This window comes from Denticeps clupeoides, chromosome 18 (genome assembly GCF_900700375.1).
Source record: "Denticeps clupeoides chromosome 18, fDenClu1.1, whole genome shotgun sequence".
NCBI classification, from domain to species: domain Eukaryota; kingdom Metazoa; phylum Chordata; class Actinopteri; order Clupeiformes; family Denticipitidae; genus Denticeps; species Denticeps clupeoides.
Window position 1 is genome coordinate 9,505,747 of NC_041724.1, and position 24,055 is coordinate 9,529,801.

At 42.9% G+C, this 24,055-nt stretch overlaps 1 protein-coding gene across 4 annotated transcripts in view; it reads right to left on the reverse strand.

Moving 5' to 3' along the window:
• LOC114768019 (connector enhancer of kinase suppressor of ras 2-like) overlaps positions 1–22,455 on the reverse strand; it is a 59,800-nt gene extending 37,345 nt beyond the window's left edge. For 3 of the 4 annotated variants that reach the window (XM_028960059.1, XM_028960058.1, XM_028960056.1), the window contains exons 1-5: positions 22,266–22,455; positions 10,524–10,687; positions 3,073–3,275; positions 2,558–2,645; positions 1,304–1,345 (exon numbers count right to left, since the gene is read on the reverse strand). In XM_028960059.1, coding sequence (XP_028815892.1) covers positions 1,304–1,345; positions 2,558–2,645; positions 3,073–3,275; positions 10,524–10,687; positions 22,266–22,329 — 561 coding nt within the window. In that variant the 5' untranslated portion in view covers positions 22,330–22,455. The remainder of the gene's footprint in view (positions 1–1,303; positions 1,346–2,557; positions 2,646–3,072; positions 3,276–10,523; positions 10,688–22,265) is intronic. The other variant, XM_028960057.1, reaches the window with a different exon arrangement.
• Between the last annotated feature and the right edge of the window lie 1,600 nt (positions 22,456–24,055).

Genomic DNA, 24,055 nt, shown 5'->3' on the forward strand with positions numbered 1-24,055 from the left:
CAAAATTCCCAGATGATGCAATTAAAAGAAAACCAAAACACAATAAAAAATGAGGGCCATACTTTTCCAGGCAGTAAATAAACCTAAGCACATGTTTGCTTCTGGATTAGCAGAAGTGCTGGTGTATTTGCTTGTTAGTTGTCCCATTTCATGGAGGTGAGGATGCTGTACTGAAGACTTTGGATGTTGGATTTCCTACCTGCTGAATATGGAGACATATCTAAACACACAAAAAATTGTGTTCATGTAGTGAAAGATCCTCTAGTACAGCCTGGGGGTCCCAACTGGGGTTTGCTGGATCATCTTGAAAGTATGTACATTTACAAAAAAATAGCATTTTGGCACCATTGATGTTTACCAGCAGCAGTTGTAGCAATTGAGAAAAATAAGAATCAATGTAAATTTCTCAGTTGTTCTCTTTTCAGCACCGTGGACAGCACTGTATCCATCCACATCTAAACGGGGGACAGAAAGATGTCTACACTGGGAGGTCGCGAACACCAATCAGTTTTTATCTTGGGGGTCGTCACTCAACCACTGGCAACCACTGGCAACCACTGCTCTAGAGTCTGATTCGGCTGATTCATTTGGGTTCAAACCCTTAGTGACCCAATCAGAAGTCAGAAAGCTGCACGTTGTGACTTTACAGAAGCTGTTCAACTTTGAAAGTTGTCTAGTCTATTTACCAAATTTCCATAAGATGAGGCAAATATGTCCCCTGTTATTTGCTTTGTCCTCTTATTACTTTTTACCATGTCCATTGATCATGAATGCTATAGGCCTGTGCAGAGCCTGGTGATGGCATGAAGCATCAGTTTAGTGCAAAAAGTCAGTATTACATAAAACAGTTACATTCTTAGGATTTTTTATTTGTGTGAAATATAAATAAAAATTTCTAGTATATAATTGTAATTTCTTTAAAACCCAGTTTTAAAATGCAGATTCCCAGATCCTTTATGTTAGACCTTCCACTGTCAGGCCAAGTCATATATTTTAACCATGCGGAAAGGTTACGCGCGTGTGTGTGTGTGTGTGTGTGTGTGTGTGTGTGTGTGTGTGTGTGTGTGTGCATTTGTAAATGGGTCAGCCCTCAGCTGGCCCTCAACTCACTGACAGACGCTACAGCCCAACCAGCAGAGAATTGCAAAATGCTACCGATTTTATCTAGAGTGGAGAAACCTTCTTGCAGTCTTGACAAAAGCCAATAGTGCCGGATTAAAACAGTGGCATCGAACCAGGATATAAGACGGGGGTTAAAAAAAAACATGGGACCCAATGGGAAGTCAGGCTGAAATGAACTCACCACATGAAGGATCTTGTTTTCCGTCTCGTACATGGTGCAATCCTGCAAGGGTACACAGACAACACAGGAAATCAGACAAGAGGCTCTAATGAGGAACAAGGGAGCCGCTGCCACACTCGAATCATTAACATTTACAGAAAGGTCTCTGGTTGGGAGGAACCAACCAAAACACAAAAAGGCCACAGGGAGAACTAGCCGGGGGCTGGGAATGGGGCAGCCACCCATTTCGGCACAAAATCGTGCATATGGCTCAGAAATATTGGTACCACTTTAGCTGTGGACACTGACGGGGCGTGAACAGTGTGTTTTGGCCCCTTTAATCTCTGACTGAACACAAAGGTCGTTTGTACAGCATCTGTAAACCCGGATATTGGGTGCGAAATAGGTGCAGCTTTGCATCTGAAAGGAATTCAGTATCATATTTTGTTACGACTGAATGGTGGGCGGACGAAGCCTCAAGCACCCCCTCTGTTTGAAGTCAGGTCAGTTTACGAGGGCCAGAACCATGCTGTTGGCTGGGATTTGGGCCACTCCTGGTTATCTCTCTACCACCAGCTTCCCCAGCGCTGGACTGCAGTGCATGCAGCTCCCACCAGACAGAGGCTCTGCGGCCATCCATACAGGATAGAGAAAATAAGGTAGACAGACAGAAAGATGCACATTTCTATGTTAAGGGCAACCAGGCCTGGTCCTTGCGAGATATGATGGGATTAGCTTTGCCTCTCCGATGTAGATTATCTCTTCAAAAAGGACCACAATGTGAAGATTAGTGGAGAAAATGTCTCTGAATACCAGACAGGGGGCATCCACAGGCAACTGAATGTACTCAGTCTATCTACAAAAAAGATTAGTCATTAGTCTAATAACATAAAATTATTGTTTTTATTGGCTGAGCCACATCCACAAAAATTGCTAAAAATCAATAAGAGCACACCTGTGACCTCATGTGACAGTAAATAAATGAAACTTTTTTCATCATTATTATAAAGTGTAAACGAGTATTTATCAGGCTCAATAATAATGATAATTAACTACAGAAAAAGTTTTATTATAAGTGGTCTTTCAACAAAGGCAGTGGTGGCCTAGTGGAATCAGACTCGAAAAATAAAAGGTTGCGGGTTTAAATTGCTATAAAAAATTATCACTTTCAATAAGAACCTCAGACATCAGCACTGTTTATGTGCTATATCTGTATTGGGAGTGGGTTTCTGGACACGCCAATGGTCGAAAAAGAGGTCATAACAAGCCAGTCACCTGTTGTACTATTGTGGTGAGCTCCAGGCACAGTTGAACAATACTGTTTTTCAGTACGGAGTACTCTGTCACACTGACGAACGGAGACCTGAAAGATAAGAAATTACAGCTGATTGCTTCACGGCATGGGCCCATTTTGCATCACACCTCTCCCATTAGCAGGAAGAACTGAGCATCAGCTCTCAGTGGCAGGTAAAGAGTCTGTTGATTGCGTCCAGTGTTTTTTTTTTCTCAGAAATGCAAATGCAGGTACAATTTAAATCCATCACACATTGAATAGACAAACTACAGCTTGGAAGTTTCAGCTCACCGTCAATCAATTGCATAAACGATGTTATGTTTTTCAAGAATTGTAAATTTGTGTAAATTACACCAAAACAGTATTTAATGCTTGGAGAGTTTAGGGCTTAAATGAAAAATACAGCTTACATAAATACACACATCAACCCTGGCAATAATTAAAAACCCAATTTATTGCTACACAAACACAAAGACACACAGAAACACACACACACCTGTCCAGCCAGGCAAGCAGGTTCTTGGCAGCACCAATGAGGTCCACAACTGAGGTAAGGAAGTCGTTAGGCAGCCGGCGTGAGGCTCGCCCATCGTAGTGGCCAGCACGGCGACGGCCCAGGATGAAGTTCTGCAGGTTCTTGGCGGAAGCACTGAGCTTGTGGGAGAGGGTTCGAAGGTTTTCTGTCTCCAGTCCATAATTCTTGAGAAGAAAAAAACACACACAAAAGCCTATATTAAGGTTTCAACAGACATGAAATGCAATAAATTAAGAAATGTCATCTGTAAAATTGAGGGACAGAGACAGGGAGGATGTGTGCAGCATTTAAATCTGAGAGGTGACCGGTGAAGGCCTCACACGCGTCCAAGACTGCAGCTCATTAATCAGGACAACCTCGTTACACTTCATCAGAGCCACAGCTCAAGCATTGCTTCTCTGTCTTTCATTTCCCAAGGACGGTGAAGATGTCTCTGCCTGCTAGCCTATGACTGAGGCACTTTAATGCCTTAAAAATGCCAATACGTCTAGACACCCACTTCCTGTATTCATTACATATGCATTTTTTAATTAACTTTGGGAAAAGCTTCCAATGTGCCGTCAAATCCAAAAATATACTTTTTGGTAAAGCAGTGGATTATCTTTTTTAGTATGGTGAAGCTCCACCATCGCTCTGAAACTTTTTGCTCAAGTTTGCTTATGGGACATGGAGTTGGTTTGATGGCAAGCCTTGATATAACCCATAAATGTGCAATTATTTGGCATCAGGGTTAGAAAAACCTGGCATAAGGGTGTGATACTGGAAAAATGTATAAATTTGGTTATTAATAGCAACATGAGGCCAAATAAATGACTTTCATCCTAAAAGGCACCTAAATGTATGAAAAAACTGACAATGCCTTCTGATAAGCATTTAACCACGTTGTTTATGGTAGCACCCATACATGAGAAATTAGGTCTTCTGTACCTATTCACCAACTATTTTCCAACACCTTAAAATTTGGGAACACTGATTGTGGAAAAAAAGGTACAAAAGTGAATATGCTGACACCCCTGCTTAACTGAAGGCCTCACCTGAACCATCTGAACCAACTACATTTATCTTGTTATCTTGTTCTCATCAAACATGGTTCCAGTAATCCATGTCCACAGTCAACTTGTTTTAAGTAAACGGTTTGTGGGCTTTCTTGTTCATTCGTTTTAGAAGCTTCCTTTTGGGACGACAGAAATGAAGACTAATTTGATGCAGTGTGCAGTGTATGGTCTGAGCGCTGACAGGCTGACCCCTGGCCTTCCACCACCCACCCCACCTATCGATATTTAATCTGAATGCTTTAATGCTGTCTCAAAAAAAACACACACACACACAACTGCCAACTGCATATAGTGGGATGTCTGCACATCGCAAGTGAATGCTGACTTTTAATAGCATCACTTCATATGTATGCAAGTAATGTGAGTATGTGCATGAGCTCATGCCCTCAAGACCTGCCAGCTGATGCCTGGGCACGTGCATGTGTCTGTGAATTTTTGCAAACCCATTCAGATGGTCCGACCTCAATGATATGTATGTCAGTGCATACACTTGTCATCCTGAGTATAAGCACTTAAATGTATTCATATTTATATAACAATATATTGAATAAAGTATATGGGAATGCACGTGTGTACATTTTAAAAGTCTTATTACATAGTTAGTTATAGATTTATAATACCTTTGTTACATATTTAATACGATGTGTGTGTCAGAGAGAGTGTGTGTGTCTGTGTGAGAGTGAGAGGACTGCTACAGATCATCGATCTGTAGCAGTCCTCAAGGAGTAGCATCACAACTCTTTCTGACAGGCGCCAGACTGACTAATAACGAATGGTGAGAGACGGAGAGAGAGGGGAGGACAGAGGGAAGACAGGTGCATGTCACGTTGGGAGGAAAGACACACGGCAGCTGCTAATGAAACTGAGAGCAAAGGTCACAGTACACCAGACACATAAATGGCATGCATACACAACTCTGTCATGTTAACACCTGGGTTACTTGTGCTTAGCAGGTCATATTGAGTCTAATTACAATTCATTTACTTTTTCTATACCACTGTGTTCTCTGAGTGACCTACTTTCTCATTCCTAAAAGGGTCATCCCACAACAGATGCTGAAAAAATGGCAAAAGTGTGTGTATGTGTGTTAGCCTGTGTACAGGACCTGTAGCGGGATTAGGGCATTAGTGAGGGAATTAGTGAGTCTACTCACTCTGATGGGCAACAATAGGATACTAGTGGATAGTGCCTGTGCGTCTATGCGCCAGTGTCACACACCACCTCTTTGTCTCCCATGCATTCACACACACACAGGTTCACACAGTTTGCCGCAGAGGCCTTGTATTTGTCACCGTCTGCACGTGTGCACCCCACCAGACTGAAAGGATGGCTTTAGGTGTTATCCATTGGCCTTGCCCTGCTTGCTGCTGTCAGAGTGTGTGTGCATGAGTGAGTGAGTGTGCATGTGTGTGTGTGTGTATACATGTGCAGGGTGGCTGTGTTATCTCGACACACACATGGTGGGATTAAAGACCGCCACTCCTGCAGCTCCAACCTCATTCATGCAGTTCTGCACAGCCACAAAACATTCCCAACGGCTCCGTATAAAAAAACATACAAGTTATAAAACAAAATGTTAAATTCATATTCAGGTATATGAACGTACATGTGTACATATATAGCCCTCAGCTACAAAACAAAAACGTTATAGCTGTCTGTCTTTGTCCGAAATTTTATATACACATGAGAATATATATAAATGTCACTGCCAAAGTTCAGGGGCGCACGGGTGGACATCATGGGTTTGGATCCGGTGACTGAGAAGAAGGTAAGCTCTGTGGATGCAGGTGCAGTGGTTGGCTGGCATGGGGCTTGGCTGAAGCAGGAGAGAGAGGGATGGATGGGGGCACGCGGCTAAGTGTGGTGGGTAAGGAGGTCATGGAGGGAGAGCACAGGAACATGGCTGGCTTGAGTATGGGGGGAAGTTGGGGTGGCAGTGTGAGTATGTGCAAGGACGATCACTTGGCTTCCCTTGACAGCTTTAAGTTAGAGAATGAGGACGGTTCCAAACAGTCTTGAAGGTTCATAGTGAACATTTTCTTATCATTCACTCATGTTAATGAGCATCTCATGAAGTGGCTTTTGATAAGGAAAAAAGTGAACAAAGCAATCATTTTCATTTACATTTATTTATAAGATGCCCTAATCCTGAATGACTTACAATCAATATTTGCAAAGACACCCATAGTTAATTTTCTTGCTCATGGACACAGTGAAGTTGGATTTGAACCTGGGTCTTCTGGTTCATAGGCCACTACAAACCCTATGATTCATAAAATAAACTTTGCTTTCTCTGCTACAAAAATACTAAATTTATTCTTCAGTCTCTATTTATCTCAGTATCCATAACCAAAGAGTAGGTGCATCCAAAGTCATTATTCATAATAATTTGACTGGAAGTCTTTAAGTATCTCAGCATACATACCAAAAACTTTGTACATCCCAGATCCCACTTCCTCCCAGTAAATTCATAAGCAGGGGGTAGTATGATTTAGGGGTGGGGGGTCTTGTATGTGCATGGAGTACACTCACTCACTACACACACATATACAACTGCTACCGATAAGCAACATCACATCAATCAGCCCCATGGTCTCCTCCACTTTCAATTCACAGCAAACGATCCATAGGGAGGGCCTGTTACAAAGTAGATACAGGACCTGACTACCTGAGCTTCTGCTTCTGAATTTGGCATGTAATAGAAATAAAACACTCCAATCTGATGTTACATGGCAGAAAGAGGCATGGCGCAATAGAGGTTAAAAGAATGAACAGTTTCTAATTTATTAACAACAGCATATTACTATTGCAGTTACATGTAAATATTGTATGTAAAAAAAAAGGTACCAATGTTACTGAAAAATCCAAAATAAAAGAACGGAGAAAGGGATAGAAAAAGATAGAGAACAGCCAGGAGCCATGTTACAGAGTGGTCGCCTGGTCCAGGAGAAACAGGGAGGTAAATCCCCCCAACTCCTGATGGAGAGGAAAAAGAAGTGCCCAGAGACCACAAGAGAAAATTATTTTATACATTTGACTCCCAGGAAGTTTTTTGACTCCCAGACCAATCACAATTTGTTGTTTTAGCCCTGTTGCTCTTGTCGTCATTTGCCAGCCCTTGACGTCTCCTGCTTGGGGTGTCGCCGCAGCCCAACAAAGACACAAGCAGGGGGCAGTTATGGCCTAGCTGTTAAGGAAGTGGCTTCATAATTAGAAGGTCACTGGTTCGAATCCCGGTCCGCCAAGGTGCCACTGAGATGCCACTGAGCAAAGCACCGTCCCCACACACTGCTCCCCGGGCGCATGTCACGGCTAAGGGTGATGGGACACATTTCATTGTGTGCACCGTGAGCTGTGTTGCAGCGTATCACAATGACAATCACTTCACTTTCATTGTCCCTGAAGTCCATGACTGATTAAATGAGGTAAAAAAAATTTGGTGAAACAGTGGCCTATTTCCTTTAGTCATCCATCAGCATGGAACAGATTAGAGGAAACAAACAAATCAAATGATTGAGACATAACTAGAAAAAATCTGAAAAAATAGAATTACACATTCAACACTTTATTCCAGTTAGTTTCAGTGTAAGGTGAAGATAATTAACCCTTTTTAATTCATGTTTATAGAGTATTGCGTACGTATAGAATGTATATTGTATGCACAGTATGTATAACATGCACACAATAACACCCAGCTGCCCTTTATAAGATACAGATGAGAAGTGGTATATCATCAGTGCTCATAAATTAGCGAATAATTAGTGAATTAGTGAATAACACTGCCTGTGTACCTTTCTATGTGTTTCTATGTATTCTGTGCATGTGTGTGTCTGCGTGTGTGTGTGATTACTGCACATTGCACAGTGTCCTTGATGGCAAACAGCTGCATGAATCATCTTGCTCACCCCTCCCCTCCTCCTGTCTCTCCTCTCTTCCTCGTCCCCTCCACTCCCTCACTCGCTTAAACTCTCCACTCAGTCACTCGGTCCTCATATGTACTTCGGAGATGACATACTCCATTTCGTCTCATTTGCCTGCGCTGCTGAGAGGCAGGCCTAATTCTGTCCGTCTGACAGTCTAATTCGATGCCTATTTGTCCATGATTCTTATAATAATTACTTTACCCAGTGCTTTATTCAGTAAAAAAATAGCAGTCATAATTAATATAGAAAATTCATAGAATATACACAAACATACATCATAGATGATATATATCAATAAGAAACATGTGTTTTATGTAATTTAAATGTTAATATATAATTTTTCTGTCACACACAGGATGAGCTTTCATAAGGTTTTTGATTCTGGATGATTTAAGTGATAAAACATGCATGTCATGATGAAGAAGACCGGGCACACCTGAGAACCCTTCCCAGAATTCAGATTACAGGTCACGACCCCTTTATTTCTCCACACCTGATGGCTTCCCAATTTAATCCAAACCAATGAGTGAAGGGAGACGCAGTTTGAGCTTTTCTGTCTGAATTTCTGTCTTTGGCCTTTGTATTTGGTCGTAGTTCTGGTAATGGTCATGGTCAGAGTCAGTGGGTCTTTGTGTGTGTGTGTGTGTGTGTGTGTGTGTGTGTGTGTGTGTGTGTGTGTGTGTTCATGGTTTGTTTTGTAATTTCAGGTGGAGTGTGTGGTGAGTTCCCTGGTTGAGTGTGAACCTTCCCTTTTCCTGTTTTTCCTGAAATTATGCTCTACATTTTTGTTGTTGAATATTTCTGCTATTCAAATGGTTCAACAGAGTGGTATTGTGCTCAATTTAAATCAATGTAGTTGGATGAAGTTTTTCTTTTTTCACCTGTAATGTGTTTGGAGAGCAAAATTGTTTTTATTTGCATGTTTGAGCATGTTGGAGTGCAAAACCAGGCATCCATGCCAGTATTTTTCATGCAACAGTGTGCCCATCAGTCACATGTGTAGGAGCAGGCTCCGTGGCATCACTACACAGTGCCATGGGGGTACCAACATCTGGCCATGCCTCACAGCGGGCAGTGGTTCAGCAGCATGGAACAAACCCAGGCCCACTCAGAGCAGGGAAAATAGAGAATTAGGAGATAGATCATTTGGTATGGGTCACATTGAGGGAATTTTTTTTTATGTGTTGGATTTAAAACATCTTAGTTTGTTTCAGGACCATGCAAAAAACATATTAGTGTATTTTATGTGTCAGACTCCTTATATTACTACATTATTTCAAATTAAGAATGTCTTCTGGGTTTTCAGAAAATGCAGAATTTTTAACTTTGTATTGTAAATAAGCACTACAAATAATACCATGTCAACAATTTTACCGTCTATTGTCGAGCAATATTGACTGTTTCTACAATTACACATTTACACATGACTTACTGAAATTAACATAACATTGTTTCTGATACAACATTACTGATACAACATTACACTAATAACTGCTCTAGCAAGAACTGATCGGAACTTCAGCATGTGCACTTGGTTGCCAATGTATGAGTTGTGCACCAGCTAATGAAAGAGAAATACAGAGAATGCATGGTGGTAGCTGATTCCTTTTAAGCATATTCAATTATTACCATATATATACTCATCTATATATCAGCCATGATACATGCTGTAATTGTGTTCAGGATAATGCTGAATCCCCATCCTGGAAGCACACACAGACACCAGCCAGCGAAAGTCCAGTTATGTTGAGACATGTGTGCCCGTAAGCATTTCCCCCGCATTTACTTTTTTACAGTGTTGCTGTGTTGAGTCACCTGACATTGATGCACCATCAACAGCTAAAATAATGTTGCTAGGAAGAGTAATGTATAAAATGATTCAGATTAACAAAAAAGTAACAAAATCGGAATGGGATTCTGCTATTTTGTTTAAATAATGGCATTATCACATCACACAATCTGATAGACCCCTTTTCCCCCAAACATGTCAGCTGATGTGTTCTGGGATCAGCAGTAACAGAAAGATATCAAACATCTCTAAGTCTAAAGAATGGCGCCATAAATGAATAGACGCACAACATACGAAACTTCAACTTCCCATAATCCAATTTCTAGTTCTCTCTCTCGCTCTCGCTCTCTCTCACACACACACACACACACACACACAAACTAAGCCTACACAAAACAAGATTTGCTGTAGCAAATGAATGAATTGTAGTGAGTGAAAAGCACATTAGCTGCCTACAATGGTATTTAGACCTGATGCTAACCACATTAGCCAGCTAACCAATGAAGCTGCAGTTTGGGCTGTTCCGCTGTGAAAGGGTGTGTGTGTGTGGCAGTGTGCTTGGCTCTCGCTGCACGTGTGGTGCATATCTGTGCGTGCCTGGTTCCATATTTAAACACTTGTTTTTCGTGTAGATGAGCTCCTCACCAATGCGCAGAGCAAGTCCACCGCTTCCAGTATGAGCTCCTGGTGTCCGATGCGAGTGACGCCCAACTCCTCTAGCTCCTGGTGGGTGATGTGGAGGAGCTGCTCGCCGCTGATCTTCTCCCGCTCAAAGTTCTTTATGTACTGCTGCAGGCAGTCATCAAGGCCTAAACGCACACACAGCGGCAACAACAAGCACAAATGTGTCAGTATCAGCTTGTATCAGAGCATCTTAGTTCATCGAGCCTCATGGAGAAACCTGTGACCTGAGACGTGGCATGTGGCAGAAGGTGGCCTTTTGCTCGTCATGATCAAGGTCAGAATGCGAATAACTGATGGACAATGACAAACCCCTCACACACAGAATACAACCAAAGAATGAATCATGTCAGTGTCTTAATCAGATCGCACGGACACAACTGTGTGCTTAATTCACGCATTCGTGGATTTCCACAAGTCCATGCATGGAAATGTGACCAGTGCCTCTAGAATTGTGTGCAGGAAAAGTGGATGATTTTTTTTTGCCCCTGCACAAAGTATGGAGTTTTTATCTTACCTAAAGTCATTATTTACTTACATACTATATTCAACTGGAATAATTTATTGATTGATGATTTGATTTTTTTTTTTTGCCATTGTTTTATTTTGCATTGCTTTTTTAAATAATTTATTTATTATGTTAGTCACATAAAAAAAAGAAAAAATTTAGAATAATTTTGATCTAAAAGAACAAAACTTCTATAATTGCTTGGGTAATGAAAAGCTTATTTCTCAGATCTATCGATGCATCTAACATGGCATCAGCTTTAATGAATTCCATTGCATCAGACAGTTGTACATATCTTGGTAGACAGCATCCTGGTCCAAAGCGTCCCGGGGTAAGTCAGTCTGCAGACGTTGCACACAAGTGACACATACTTGTTCAAGGGACACTTTTACAATTTGCAGGAAAATCATGTGTGATTTTGTTTATGTATTATAAGTATGCTTTAATGAGATGGCAGCTCCGACAAAGAAAGTGGGACAGAAATGGCAGCTCCCTGTTTGAGTGTTCCTCATGTCCCAGAATTGTCTGTGTGACAAACACGGACTATGGGTTCATGTAAACTGCAGTCTTATTAATAAATTATTTCCCCCTTCTGTTAAATCCCACAGCAGCTGTTCCTCATAATCGTCCTTCTGTATCATTTGTCCCCTTCTTTAAAGAGACACACTATTGACACTATTGTCACAGACTTTAAAGAGGCCTTCGGTGTTAAAATGGGAAAAAAAGATCTGAAGGGAAAACAGCAGATTTGTTGTCAAGAGTCCCTGAACGTGGGCAGGTCTTTCCACATTCTGGCCGTTATTCAGCTGCACACGTCTGTATTAATGTTGACATGCTTGAGTGTATTGTGTGTGTTTGTGTTTATGTGCGCTGCTGTGCATTTTGCATATGTCAGTATGTTAGCATTTAATCTTGCAAGAAAGCGGCTTCGACTTTACACAACAGAGGCAATAAAACCACATGAAGACAATACACTGGAGAAAACCAGAGAACCCAAACGGAACCTACGTCAGCACAAGGGACACCAACTTTGGAGATGTGAGGCTACCCTGTTGCCTTTACAACAACGGACAACAGTATAATTAAATTATAAAATAAAATGTCATGTATTACACATATGTGGTGCATACCTGAGCCTCAACTTTCTTCCTCAGATTGATACATTAAATAAAACATCATATGCAATGGAAGGTGTTGCAACAAATTTCATCTTTGTTCATCCAGAATGACATTCTCCAGTGTCCAAAGCCGGAGGCATAGTAGTCCAACTGAATAATGACTTTTTAATATGTGCACATGCACGTGCACAGACACCCTGTAGTCAAATCCAGGAATGGCTCTTGAACTGATCACCACAGACTTCTGAGACATCACAAGAAGAGCAGGCTTACGGCCTTTGGGCTCTTTAATAATAACTTCACAAAGCGACCAATCCCTTTCCCTCCCTCACTCACACACAAACTGCCCCGGGACAGCACTGCTGGATTTTGTCTACGTCGACTTCATGCTTGACTCCCCATCTCCTTCCACGCACAAACAACAGCTGAGACTATCGCTCCCACTCGCCCCAGGCCCGCCACAGCGAGAGCGCCTGACAACACCCATTTCAGAGGCACTCGACTGTGCCACACCGCATTTTGTACTGATATTTCTACATTTAGGTCTTTCGTCGGATAACAGGTGGCCTATAAGAGCAGCTTTAACCCGACTGACCTCAGCGACAGGTAGGAAAGAGGCTTGATAGTGTGTAGGGTTTGCTGTGTGCTGCCCACGAGGCGGACTGTGTGTTTGTGTTGACACTGTGGACAGAAACCCTGCGGTGGTGAGAAATTGTCAAGCTTCAGATTCGATGTGGCAAAATACTGAAGAAGTGAAAATATGTCCCTTTCGTGTCTTTTCACACATACACAGTCTAGCAGCCTTCTCTGAAACACAAACACATGCACAAACATTGCCAGCTGTACACTGTTTCAGCTCCCTGAACTGAGAAAAAAAATTCCTCAACCATTATTATGAGAATGCCCACACTTTCAAATCGATTTTCCTTCAGATGGTACAACGCCCAAACAGGATTCCAGTCCAGCAGGGTGAGGTCATTAGTTCACCCATTGTGTCCCAACAGTGGACACTAGGGGGATATTCTGGCTGTGCCAATTGAATGATTTTTGGTTTGTTTGTTTGTTTGTTTTTTTAAACTGATAATCTATCTGTATATTTATTGTGGTGGCGTACATGGTCCCAATGGCACCACGAACAAGCTTCATTATGATCAGTGAGACTAGAGGGAAACAAAGGATAAAGAAAGGAGACTGGAGCGTTTGCTTAGTGTTGCCAGATTGGGGACTTTTGCATCTTTGAAACCAAATGTCATTTTAATACATTTACATTTACATTTACATTTACGGCATTTGGCAGACGCCCTTATCCAGAGCGTCTTACAACGTGCTTTCAAGTTACCATCGATGAAGAGATCAATTCCGGTTTACTAGGACCCCAACTATGAATACATAATACGTTAAGTTTAATAAGCTAAATATTTATATAATAAAATAACAATTTTAAAGTACATAGCAACACTGCACACAGAACCAAAATTCAGAAGTAGGCTGCATGAGATACGTCTAGCTCCTCCCCTCTTTAAACTTAATTTCTAAAAATGTAAATGCATGGTATGCATGGCATAAACAATAATTCACCAACATATGTGGCAAATGGGTTCCTTCCCTCCAATATACAAAGAACTGGTAAGCAGTTCTTTCATGTATTTATTGATTTATCTCTGTAAATCCTGAAGATAAACTTGATGTGACATTTGTGAACAAGCCCCAAGTGCTACATCAATAATTGCTATTTCAGGCCCTTAATGAGTAATGAGAATTGCCTTTATAAGCATAATACCCCTGGACCTGCTATCATAAAAATATTTTAATTGGGCCCAAAAGACATTTTAAAATTCAGGTTTCAGATTAGGTTAAAGACATTTGTACGTTTAAAATTGATGTGTCACACAGTTATCACCTACCTGAGGTGATCTGCGTGTGTGGTTTGAGGGGCACAGAGGGCTGGAAAACATTACAACGGTAAGGAAACTGTGGGCTCCGACGCTTTCAGCAGCGATGGGAGCCCGAATACAGAAGCTGTGAGTCAGCTGTCTTCTGAACACACTGAGTTACGCAACAACACTAGATTTAACATAAAAAAAGCCTCCATCAAAGGATTTATGTGTTTTGAGTATGTGTGTGTGTGTGTGTGTGTGTGTGTAATGTAATCGTGCTTCTTGAATCCACACTGCAATTTAGCAGATAACTTATGAGGTGAGGTACTACCTGCCTCTTCTCTGAGGACAGAGAAAATGTAGCTTGATGACACAGTTCTGTTTATGGAAGAGGCGGAGACACCACATTTTTACAATTACTGGAGACAGTTCCATCACAATGGAATTATGGAAGATAGATCCGTTGGCAAATTTGTAAAGTGCTCAGTATGATGTATATTGGAACAAAGCACCTAATATGAATGTTATAGGGCACAGTAGCCTTTAGGGTACAAGCCCAATGTGACAGATGCGAATTCTTTTGGAATTCTCCAGGAACCATGACTCAAGTTGAAAAACCCAATATTTTATGGTCAGGACTGGTTATGACATGGTGCTGTAGGTTATAAGCTAATACATGGTACTATATTTATACATTTGATTATATTTATGGCATTTAGAAGCCCTCTGCCCTTATCCAGAGTGACTTACAATCAGCAGTTACAGGGACAGTCCCCCTGGAGACACTCAGGGTTATGTTTCTTGCTCAGGGACACAATGGTAGTAAGTGGGGTTTGAGCCTATGACTTTGTGGTCTTCTGGTTCATAGGCAAGTGTTTCACCCACTAGGCTACTAGGTTACAAACACATGCATTGCTGCACACTTTTAGGTGAACTAATGGGGTTCAAAAGCATCCTTCAGTAACTGATCGTCAGTGCAGCATTTATTGATTTTGCCCGCACTCTCTCCCCCTCTACTCTGTATTGCTCTCCTGCAGTTACATAAAGAGATAATGATGATGAATAAAGAATCAAAGAGCCAAAGCCTTCACTGCAGCTCCAGTGTATACTGTGGGCCCGTCCCTGAAATGTAGCCCTGACCCAGTTCTGCAGTGTTTTGTATGGGCGCAGATGCGTATTCATTTTAATTAATGCCACCAGCACAATCAGGGTCCTTAAGTGAAATATGGAGCTGGAGCAAAGCTTGGGCCAGATGTGACAGGACCATTGTTCATGGGAACCCAAGTTTTGGGCTGTTCCTGCTGTACAGCACTGCAGGGTAGATGTTTTCATTAGTTAAGGGACATTGAGCCATTAAAATCTCCAGAAATCAACAGCAGCTTTATTATTCTTGAACTGCATGCTATTAGTGTAGTAATTCCATTGAACAAAGACATTAATGGGTCAAAGTTGAGTGCTGTGTCTCCAGCATCATTCAAATGTGTCTAATTAGCATGACAATGAATTAACTGGGATGCCATTTCCAGGCATTCCAGCAGTCACAGCCTGTGTTACAGAGCTAGGGTCCCAGATGAGTCCTCTTTGAGCCAGGAATCCTTCAACACTATGTGAATGCCACTAATGGCATAGAAGCTCTATCAAAAAAAAAGTAGCAAGGACTGGTGAACTTGAAATGAACTGAGCAGCGGCAGCAGCAACAACTGTACAGTCTGTCCCGTTTCAGCCTCCACAGGCCTCAGTCAAGCGTGAGGGAAAGTTGCTTCCTGCCCTGCATGGACTTCCTGTTTATCTTCAGACAGCAACCCTTTAGCTTTTATCTCCTCTGATGTCTCCAGACTCTCATGGCCCCCATTAGGCAGGTGCCACTGAAGCCAAAAATCCATACTTTGAATGCAGTAACTGGAAAAGTTGGCATTAAAAAATGTAAAAACTTAAAGAAGTCAACATTGGGTGGACATTTACTCATCTCTGTAGATAGATATTAGAAGGGGGTGTTGTGAAAAAGCTGTTTCTAACTACCTAGCCATAATACATGTGAGCTAGTAAGGTAGCTTTATGTCTCAGTACTGTTATATAATATTATATAATGGGAGATTATAATAAAGCATTAGTAATGGTATGTATCACTATTACTTTTACATAAAAGTAAAATCTGTGGTTCCATTTATGGTTCATTTAGAAAAAAATAACAGAAGTGTTGTCCAACATTATGGTTAAATTGCATAACCTAACCCTCAGCTGCTGGATCAGGCTTGTGTCCAGCCCATGGCACCCCTGCATTACCCGCATAAGCGGTTTGTGTAGATTAGACATAAATGACATGTAATATTGATGCACACGTGTCATGGCTTCTGTAAACCGACAACAAATGTGGAATATGATCCGGAAATACCGATGTGTTTTAGGGGATTTTCCAATGGAGCATAATGAGCCGTGGTGCAAAACCTTCAAAGCTCACTCTGTCAACACTAGACATCTCAATGTTTTAATTGCTGAGTGTGACTAACACATCATGCGTCTTGCTGCAGATTATTGACAGCTTATTGCCCTCTCAGTTATTTCATGCGCCTTGGGGACAAGATTTGCCTTTGCTTTTGTGCTTGTCAGACACTACTGCAGATGCTACTGCAGTCACATGGCCGGCCTATTTTTAATTGTGCATGCATGTGTGTGTGAGGAAAATGAGGACAGATATGATGATGTTTGCATTAGAGCAGCATGTGTCAGGAGCTTTTCCTCTGATAGACTTTTGGCAGTCTTTACTGACCTAGCAGAGTGCATTATGTCTCGGGCACGTGTAATTACCTCCTGCCCCACTGTCTTCAAAGCCCAGTCGAACGGCATCAATAAGTGATGGAGGGCCTGCCGCAAACAAGGTTCTTTGATAGCAAAACTCAAGAGCAATGGGATACCTTGTCCACCCGAGTGGAGCACTTCTTAATCTGAATTTATGGCACTACACAGAAAAGCTAGTACATCTCCACGAAATGAGGTTATTCAAAGTACTGAGATGAATGGTACAGGAAACAGAAGATTCCAGATGGTTTGCACCTGTGTTGTTGTTGTATTTGCCTGTTGTTTCCCATCCTTGTAGGGACAGGTAGATTGTCTACCGTCATTATATGGACGCAGCCGACTGAACCCCATGGACAACTTTCATTGCAGATCCATGGCTCACCAGAGGACCCCACCAGCCCCCTATTCCCAGCCATGGTTGGCTTCATGCTCGGCAGGGTCTCGGCAGGCGTGTTTGATTGCTATGTGGTTGTTGATGCCTGCTTGATGTTGTGGAGTGGCTCATCCATTCAAGGTTCCAGGGCAAACATGGGCGTGGACAAACGGAGGAGGACCAATTTCATGCCCATGGTACCAATGGGAGTTGGCCGAGAGCCACGGGATGATTGACCGGTGCAGCTCTGGTGTTCATTGTAGAAGTGTGCCAGGAGTCACGTCTAGCACGTGTTCCACAATCGTGTGTTGATGTCGTCACCCCAAGGTTCCCACCTGTGTTGTTGTAAAAAATAGTTGACTGTTGTTTCCCGTCCTTGCTGGCCTTTTGACAACAGCAACAAAAAAAAAAGGTACACAACCTAGTCATATCTACATGCGGCAAATGGCAGGCTAGGCCTTGGCTTGTTTCTCCCCTGTACTGATCTTCAGATTACAGTGGGCACTCAGAAAATAACACTGTAATCTGATGCAGTGATTGTGTAAACACACTCTCGGTGGTATGTGGCCGAGTGGAGTGCTTCATAATTAGTGCTCAGGTGAGGATATTTTTTTAACAGCCGCCAGGAGCTGCTCCATCCTGCAGTATCCCGTGGAGCCTCAGTAATAGAGTCGGCCCCGCATCTCTCAGCCAGGCAAAAAAAGGCCAGTCCACGGCTCAAAGCGTACACCAGCCTGGATCCGACAGGACAGAAAACTGACATACCGTGGGCACGGCACACTTAGCTCACGAAAACAAAAATGAAAAAAGACAAGTTCGTCATAATTGCTCACCAAAGCACGGCTGGGCCTTGCTCTAAAGTCCCACGCTGCCGTAACCATTAGTCGAGCTCATTGGTAAACTCATGCTAGAGGCAGTTAATGCTGGGATGATAACAGCCACAGATTCAGTGCAAAAACTGGTAGTTATTGTTCCAGTAACGGACAGAGTGCCGAGGGGAAATAGCAGAGCATTATTAAGACCATCAGTATTTCATTTATCACCTCTTTTTTTTTTTTTTTTTTTTTTTTTTTTTTTGAGAAACTGCATCCAACAGTCACACCAAACTCATTAAGCTTTGACTGGAAACACTCCCTGGCAACAGTTGCTTGGCAACCTACAGAGGGAAAAGCCCTACACCTACATTGTGCATTGCCAAACATTCCTACATTCTACTCAATTTGCACGTGTTCATTTATCTTGTCATTCATTTATTAATAGTAATGGTAACTACAATGAAAATGTTTATGTCTATATGTGTGTTATAGTTAATATGCATTTTGCATCTGCCAGAATATGGAGTTACAAACTATTAACACTTATTTTCTTTTGGTACTGGTTCTCAACAGCATGAAAGAAAAAAGATTTTAAAAAAGAAAAAAGCACAATGAGTGAAAGATATATTGTGGATGCCAAAGCATGATGAAAAGTCCATTAAAAACAGTGTAACAGAACGAGGGGAGAATATTTCAAAGAATGATTTTCAGCTCTATGGTGATTATAAAAAAAGAACAAATTGAGGTCAGTAGATGGGATCAAAGAGAATAAAATGGAGAGAAAATGCAGTAGAGGGAGAGGGAAAGACAGAGAGTCAAGAGCAAAAGGCTGCAAGCCGCAAAGTGAGGAAAAAATGCAGGGCTGATACTGAACAACTCTGCTGACAAAGGAAGGAAAACTCCTAAAAAACAGAAACAGGAAAGAAAATGAAAAAAGCAGGCTAAAGATCACAGAGAACTGCCTTCAGCTAGACATAATTAACAGAACAAAAAAAATCCCATTATATCTCAGTTCAGTCAGCATCTACAAACAAATCTAACTAAATGCTTTTGGAACCTTTAATAGCAGATCAAGAAAAAAGACTTGGCTGAAATGAAAAAAATTTAAACTCACTTCTCACAAAACATCCATGATTATACCACATTCAGTTTCCGTCTGGCATTCTGAACTGGCTAAAAGAACATCTGGGAGTAACAGTATCTCATGATTAATTTTTAAACTGAAATTGCAAGTAGACCGTACACCCAATGGAAACACAGCGATTTAGAAAATTTCCATGAACTGCAAAACCTTTTTATGCTCATATGAGGCTGTATATCTGGCAATGGGAGTATATCATAACTGCAATGGGAACAGTTATTCTGCACTTAGAGGTCACATGATTGAGGATGGAGGAGGAGCCAAACATCTTCTCGTTTAACATCTTTTATTAACTGTCATTAGAACATTTAGGTTTAACACTGCCAAAAAGTCATTTTATTACTAGCAAATAAACACGTGTAGGAATTCCATGACATGATGAATGTTTAATCACCTGAAAAAACAGAGAACACTTAAAAACCCGGGAGGACATGTTCAGAAAGAAAAAGCAGATCTGGTAACCCTAATTTACCCTAATGTTATTAAACATGAAAATATTAAACATGACATATCGCAAACGACTGTTTACTTACCCCAAGAGATTCAGAAATACTACTCTAATTGAACAAACTGATGTACAGCATTGGGGAGGTGGCCAGGCGGGGTGGCCAATCAGTTTTCAAGGGCCAGAGAAAGCAGGGCAGAGAGAAATGTGCCCAGAGACGCTGCTAAACACCAGGTAGCAGTCTGTGTCTTTACATGCTCTCTAGTCCAATGGTCGCTAATCTTTTTTGTACTACTGAGAACGTTTCGCACAGACGGACTAAAGTGCATAATAAGAGCGCCATGACACTGAATCTGTGAAGCTCTCAGATTAACTTGTGGGTTTAATTAAATGGGCATCAGAACACACACAGAGAAGCACCGGAAAGAGGCTCAGGCGGGAAGTAATGGGGAGATGATCTGGTCATTTTTTTCCATTTAGTCAGTAAAATGGCTTTATTAAAGAAAACAAAAACATTCTGGGGACTGCTGCTCTAATTGGGTTCTGATTTTTGTTAAGGGATTTGAAAAAAGAAACAAATGCATTTTTCAGTGAAAGAATAGTGCAGAGTAGTCTGTAAGTGCTAGGAACGGAGCATTTGTCATGTCAGCAAAAGATTATTATATATATTATTAACAATACTATTATCTTGCACTTTGGTCTGTGAGCATTTGAAGCGGATTGTGATATTTGAGCTTGCCGCAAAAAAATAAAGCAGCAGAGACCGGTGGAGGGAAGCAAAAATTCAATACATCCCCCTGGAATAGTGTTGATGAATGGCATTTCACGGCAGGCCTATCCTGGGCTGGGGCTCTGCAGCACTTTTTTTTATCGGAGCGGACGTATGCACCGGTCCTGCGTACTGTTTGTAAACAGTATCCGGGTCGGAGCAGGACCCCCGTGCTCCTGGCGGGAGAGGGGAGTGGGCACGGGCCATGAGCCCGAGCGCGTGGTTCGATCTTTTAGTGCAATCTCCTCTCCTCCATGGCCATCGTTGCGCTTGGTCCGCGTTTGAATGCATCCGCACCACAAGGCAGGTGCCTCAATTAAGTAACAGACAGCACCCGCGCCTCATCAGCGGCGACAGGCTGTGGAGGCACAGGGTAGTAAGCACCCCTGTGACGTGGTCGCGGGTCTCCACTTTCGTGCTCCGATCGGATCAGCGTGGGGAGGAATGGTCAGAGGGGTGGGAAAAAGTGGGAAGGGAGTAGTTGCCATGACAATGTGCCAGATTTTGACAGGCCCAGGTGCGCGAGGAGCCCCAGAACGTCCGCCACCCCCTCATTCATGCTCATTCCGATCTGCATACACAATCCCAATTACACATGCTAATAAATGGACGGAGAGGTAGCCTCCGCTTTCATGTCTAGAGGCGGAAAAGGCTTCCCCTGTGATGCTGAATGCAGAGGAGCCTGATTCAATCGAAGGAGTGCCCGACACACACACACACACACTGTCCCAGAGGAAACCTCTTATCAAAGCCTTTGAAATTACGGAGCTCTGGGGGCTTAGAGAACATGCAGGCCTACAGGCGCTCTGCTTAAAGGAACAACTCGGCCTCGGATCAGATGTCCTTAGTGAAGCGCCTGTGCGTCCAAAGCTGAATTCCAACACCTATATGGGAAGAGCGCTCCCAACACCGGCTTCGTATAGATCACTCGTCAGCATGTCAGTGCCAAAATGAAAGATCCATGAATCTTAAACGACGCTGTCACACTAGACATGCGTACGTGTCCTGGCAGACCCACAGACAGCTGAAATAAGGACATTCCTGCGTTCACACACAACACTCTGGCTTTTATCACGACACAGAAGACAAATCAAGAGCTGCTATTTTTATAATAAAAAGAGAACATTTGCTCATGTCATCATATGAACAATCCCAGTCAAATGAACGTTAAGTGTTGGCACTCACACAGAGGCTGATGACTCATGTGTCTGTGTATCACGAATAACCGGAGATCGATGGGGTCCTGCCTAATCACGCTGGTCCTCTCTGAGAGTCTCCTCTGTGTGTGTGTCTGAATCATAAATCGGAGTTCAAATGGAACGTCATTTCTGATGGAACTAACTCCTACAGACTCTTGTCTTATATTCAGAACATGACCTGGAAACTTGCATGATCAAGCCTGGATCGTAATCACCCTTCCGTACGCCCAATGCGGGCAGTGCTGAGGGATTCCTTCTTTAAAGGGATTGTTCGAGGGATTCCTTCAGTCAGAGGGGTTTTGAGGGCAGGGGGCTGATGAAACCTGACACCCCTGCATCATTTCTGGTGGACACCTCGCCATGAGATTGGGGTTCAGTATGTCAGACTGGGGCGCGCTGTCCATGGTGCTGTTTAACACGGGTTTAATATACCCCCCCACCACCACCACCTTCCTTTCCATTTAAAAATTTTTTTGCACAAATCCACTGGACCAGATAATAACACATATCACGTACTTGTGCAAAAGTGCACGCATGCCACGTTCCGTGGACCGTCACGCTGCTGTTAAAACCAAACCACCGCAATTCGGAGACTTGCACTTCAGAGGAAGGTTAGGGGTGTGTATGTGTGTGTGTGTGTCTGTGTGTGTGTGTGTGTGTGTTACCTTTCATCCAGTCCAGCACTTGCTTCGGTGCCCATTTACTTATAGGATCCATAACCAAGGCCATGGTCGATGTCACGCCGCGTCTTCCGAACCCCTGGCAAACGCAGCCGACCAGGCTTCACTGGACCACCGAACGAAAAAGGCAAATGTTTGTTGCATCGGTCAGAGCCACGAGCCTTAAAATGACCAAAAAAAATCGTGGGACGGGGGTGGGAATCTCCGGGATTTTTCTTAAAGCATAGTTGCACCCGAAAAAAAAAAAAAACCCGCGTCTGTCAACGGGACGCAGTCGCTCTGCGTGTCGGTGTCCCCGCCGCTCACTCCGCTCCCGCCTCGCACTGTAATACCGGCGAGAGAGAGAGAGAGGGAGAGAGAGAGAGAGAGAGAGAGAGAGAGAGAGAGAGAGTAGCGACCCCTCCCATCCGCCCCGCACGCTGCAGCATCACCAGGCAGGCTGGTGCAGCGCTCATTTCGCCGAGGTGACATCAACGGTCTCGGACAAATGTGACACCGTGTTTAAAACACCCACTCATTTACAAGGGTTTTTGTGTGTTACATCTAGCTAGGAAAGATGGGGACAGTGGGGACAGCCACCTGACACCTTCCTCCCAGTGAATAAAACCGAACTCTTTCAATCGCTTTCAACGTTGGCTGTCCACACTGGGATCTGCGGTGTGGATATTTCAGCAGTTACCATGTTGGAGCTCCTTTCCAGCGAGGTCCACATTGTCAAAGGCTCTGCATGTCCCACTATATCGCGAGCGAGCCAGTGTCGCCCTCCGCATGTTTCCTCTGGGTTCTCTGGTTTCCTCCCGCTGTCCATAGACAAGTTGATTGGTGACTCTGGATTGTCTGTATGTGTTAGTGAATGGTGTGTGTGCGTGTGGTCGAGTCCCCGCCCTGCGGCCAGTGTCCTGGGATGGACTTCGACAAAGCAGTTACGGCATTTATCAGACGCCCTTATCCAGAGCAACTTACAACCAGTAGTTACAGTCCCCCCTGGAGACACTTAGGGTTAAGTGTCTTGCTCAGGGACACAATGGTAGTAAGTGGGACTAGAACCTGTGACTTTGTGTCGCTTGTATACAAATTGAGCTCAAGTGACGCTGAAATATATTTCTAATCATGATTTTAAAAAAGAAATGGCTCATTTGTTTCAGTGCAAAACCATACTGTCAAAAATAGTCTAATATTCAAAGCCCATTGAGTCCATTTTTGCAAAGACATGTTGTCACCTTGTCATATGACTAATAATGGATCAATTAGGTGTCAGGTGTGTATAAAAAGAACCCCAGAACACAAGACCTTCACATCAACTGCAACTAGACCTCTGCAAACATGCCCAAGAGTCACCCTGAGACTAAAGTGTTGATTATCAAGAGGCTGCAGACTGGAGACGTTTTTGAAATGCCCATGTCGGGCAAACCCTGCAAGACAACTGCTTGAGAGGACCGTTTGTTGGCTTGAAAATCCAAGGCCAGCCCTTTATCCACTGCAGCAGAGCTTCACGAGACCTGGTCACGTGAAGTCCCTGTGCCAACCAGATGTTTGTCAGATTCTGTCTCGAAATGGCCTCCATGGTCGAATCAGTGCCCAGAAGCCAGCACTAAACTAAACCATGTGGCATTTGCCAAGGCCCACAACCTGTTAAAAGGATGGACGCTGGAAAAGTGGCAGAAAGTGGATTTTTCAGATGAATCTTCTGTTGAATTACACCACAGTCATTGCAAATATTGCAGGAGACCTACTGGAGGCCGAATGGATCCGAGATTCACCCAGAAAACAGTGAG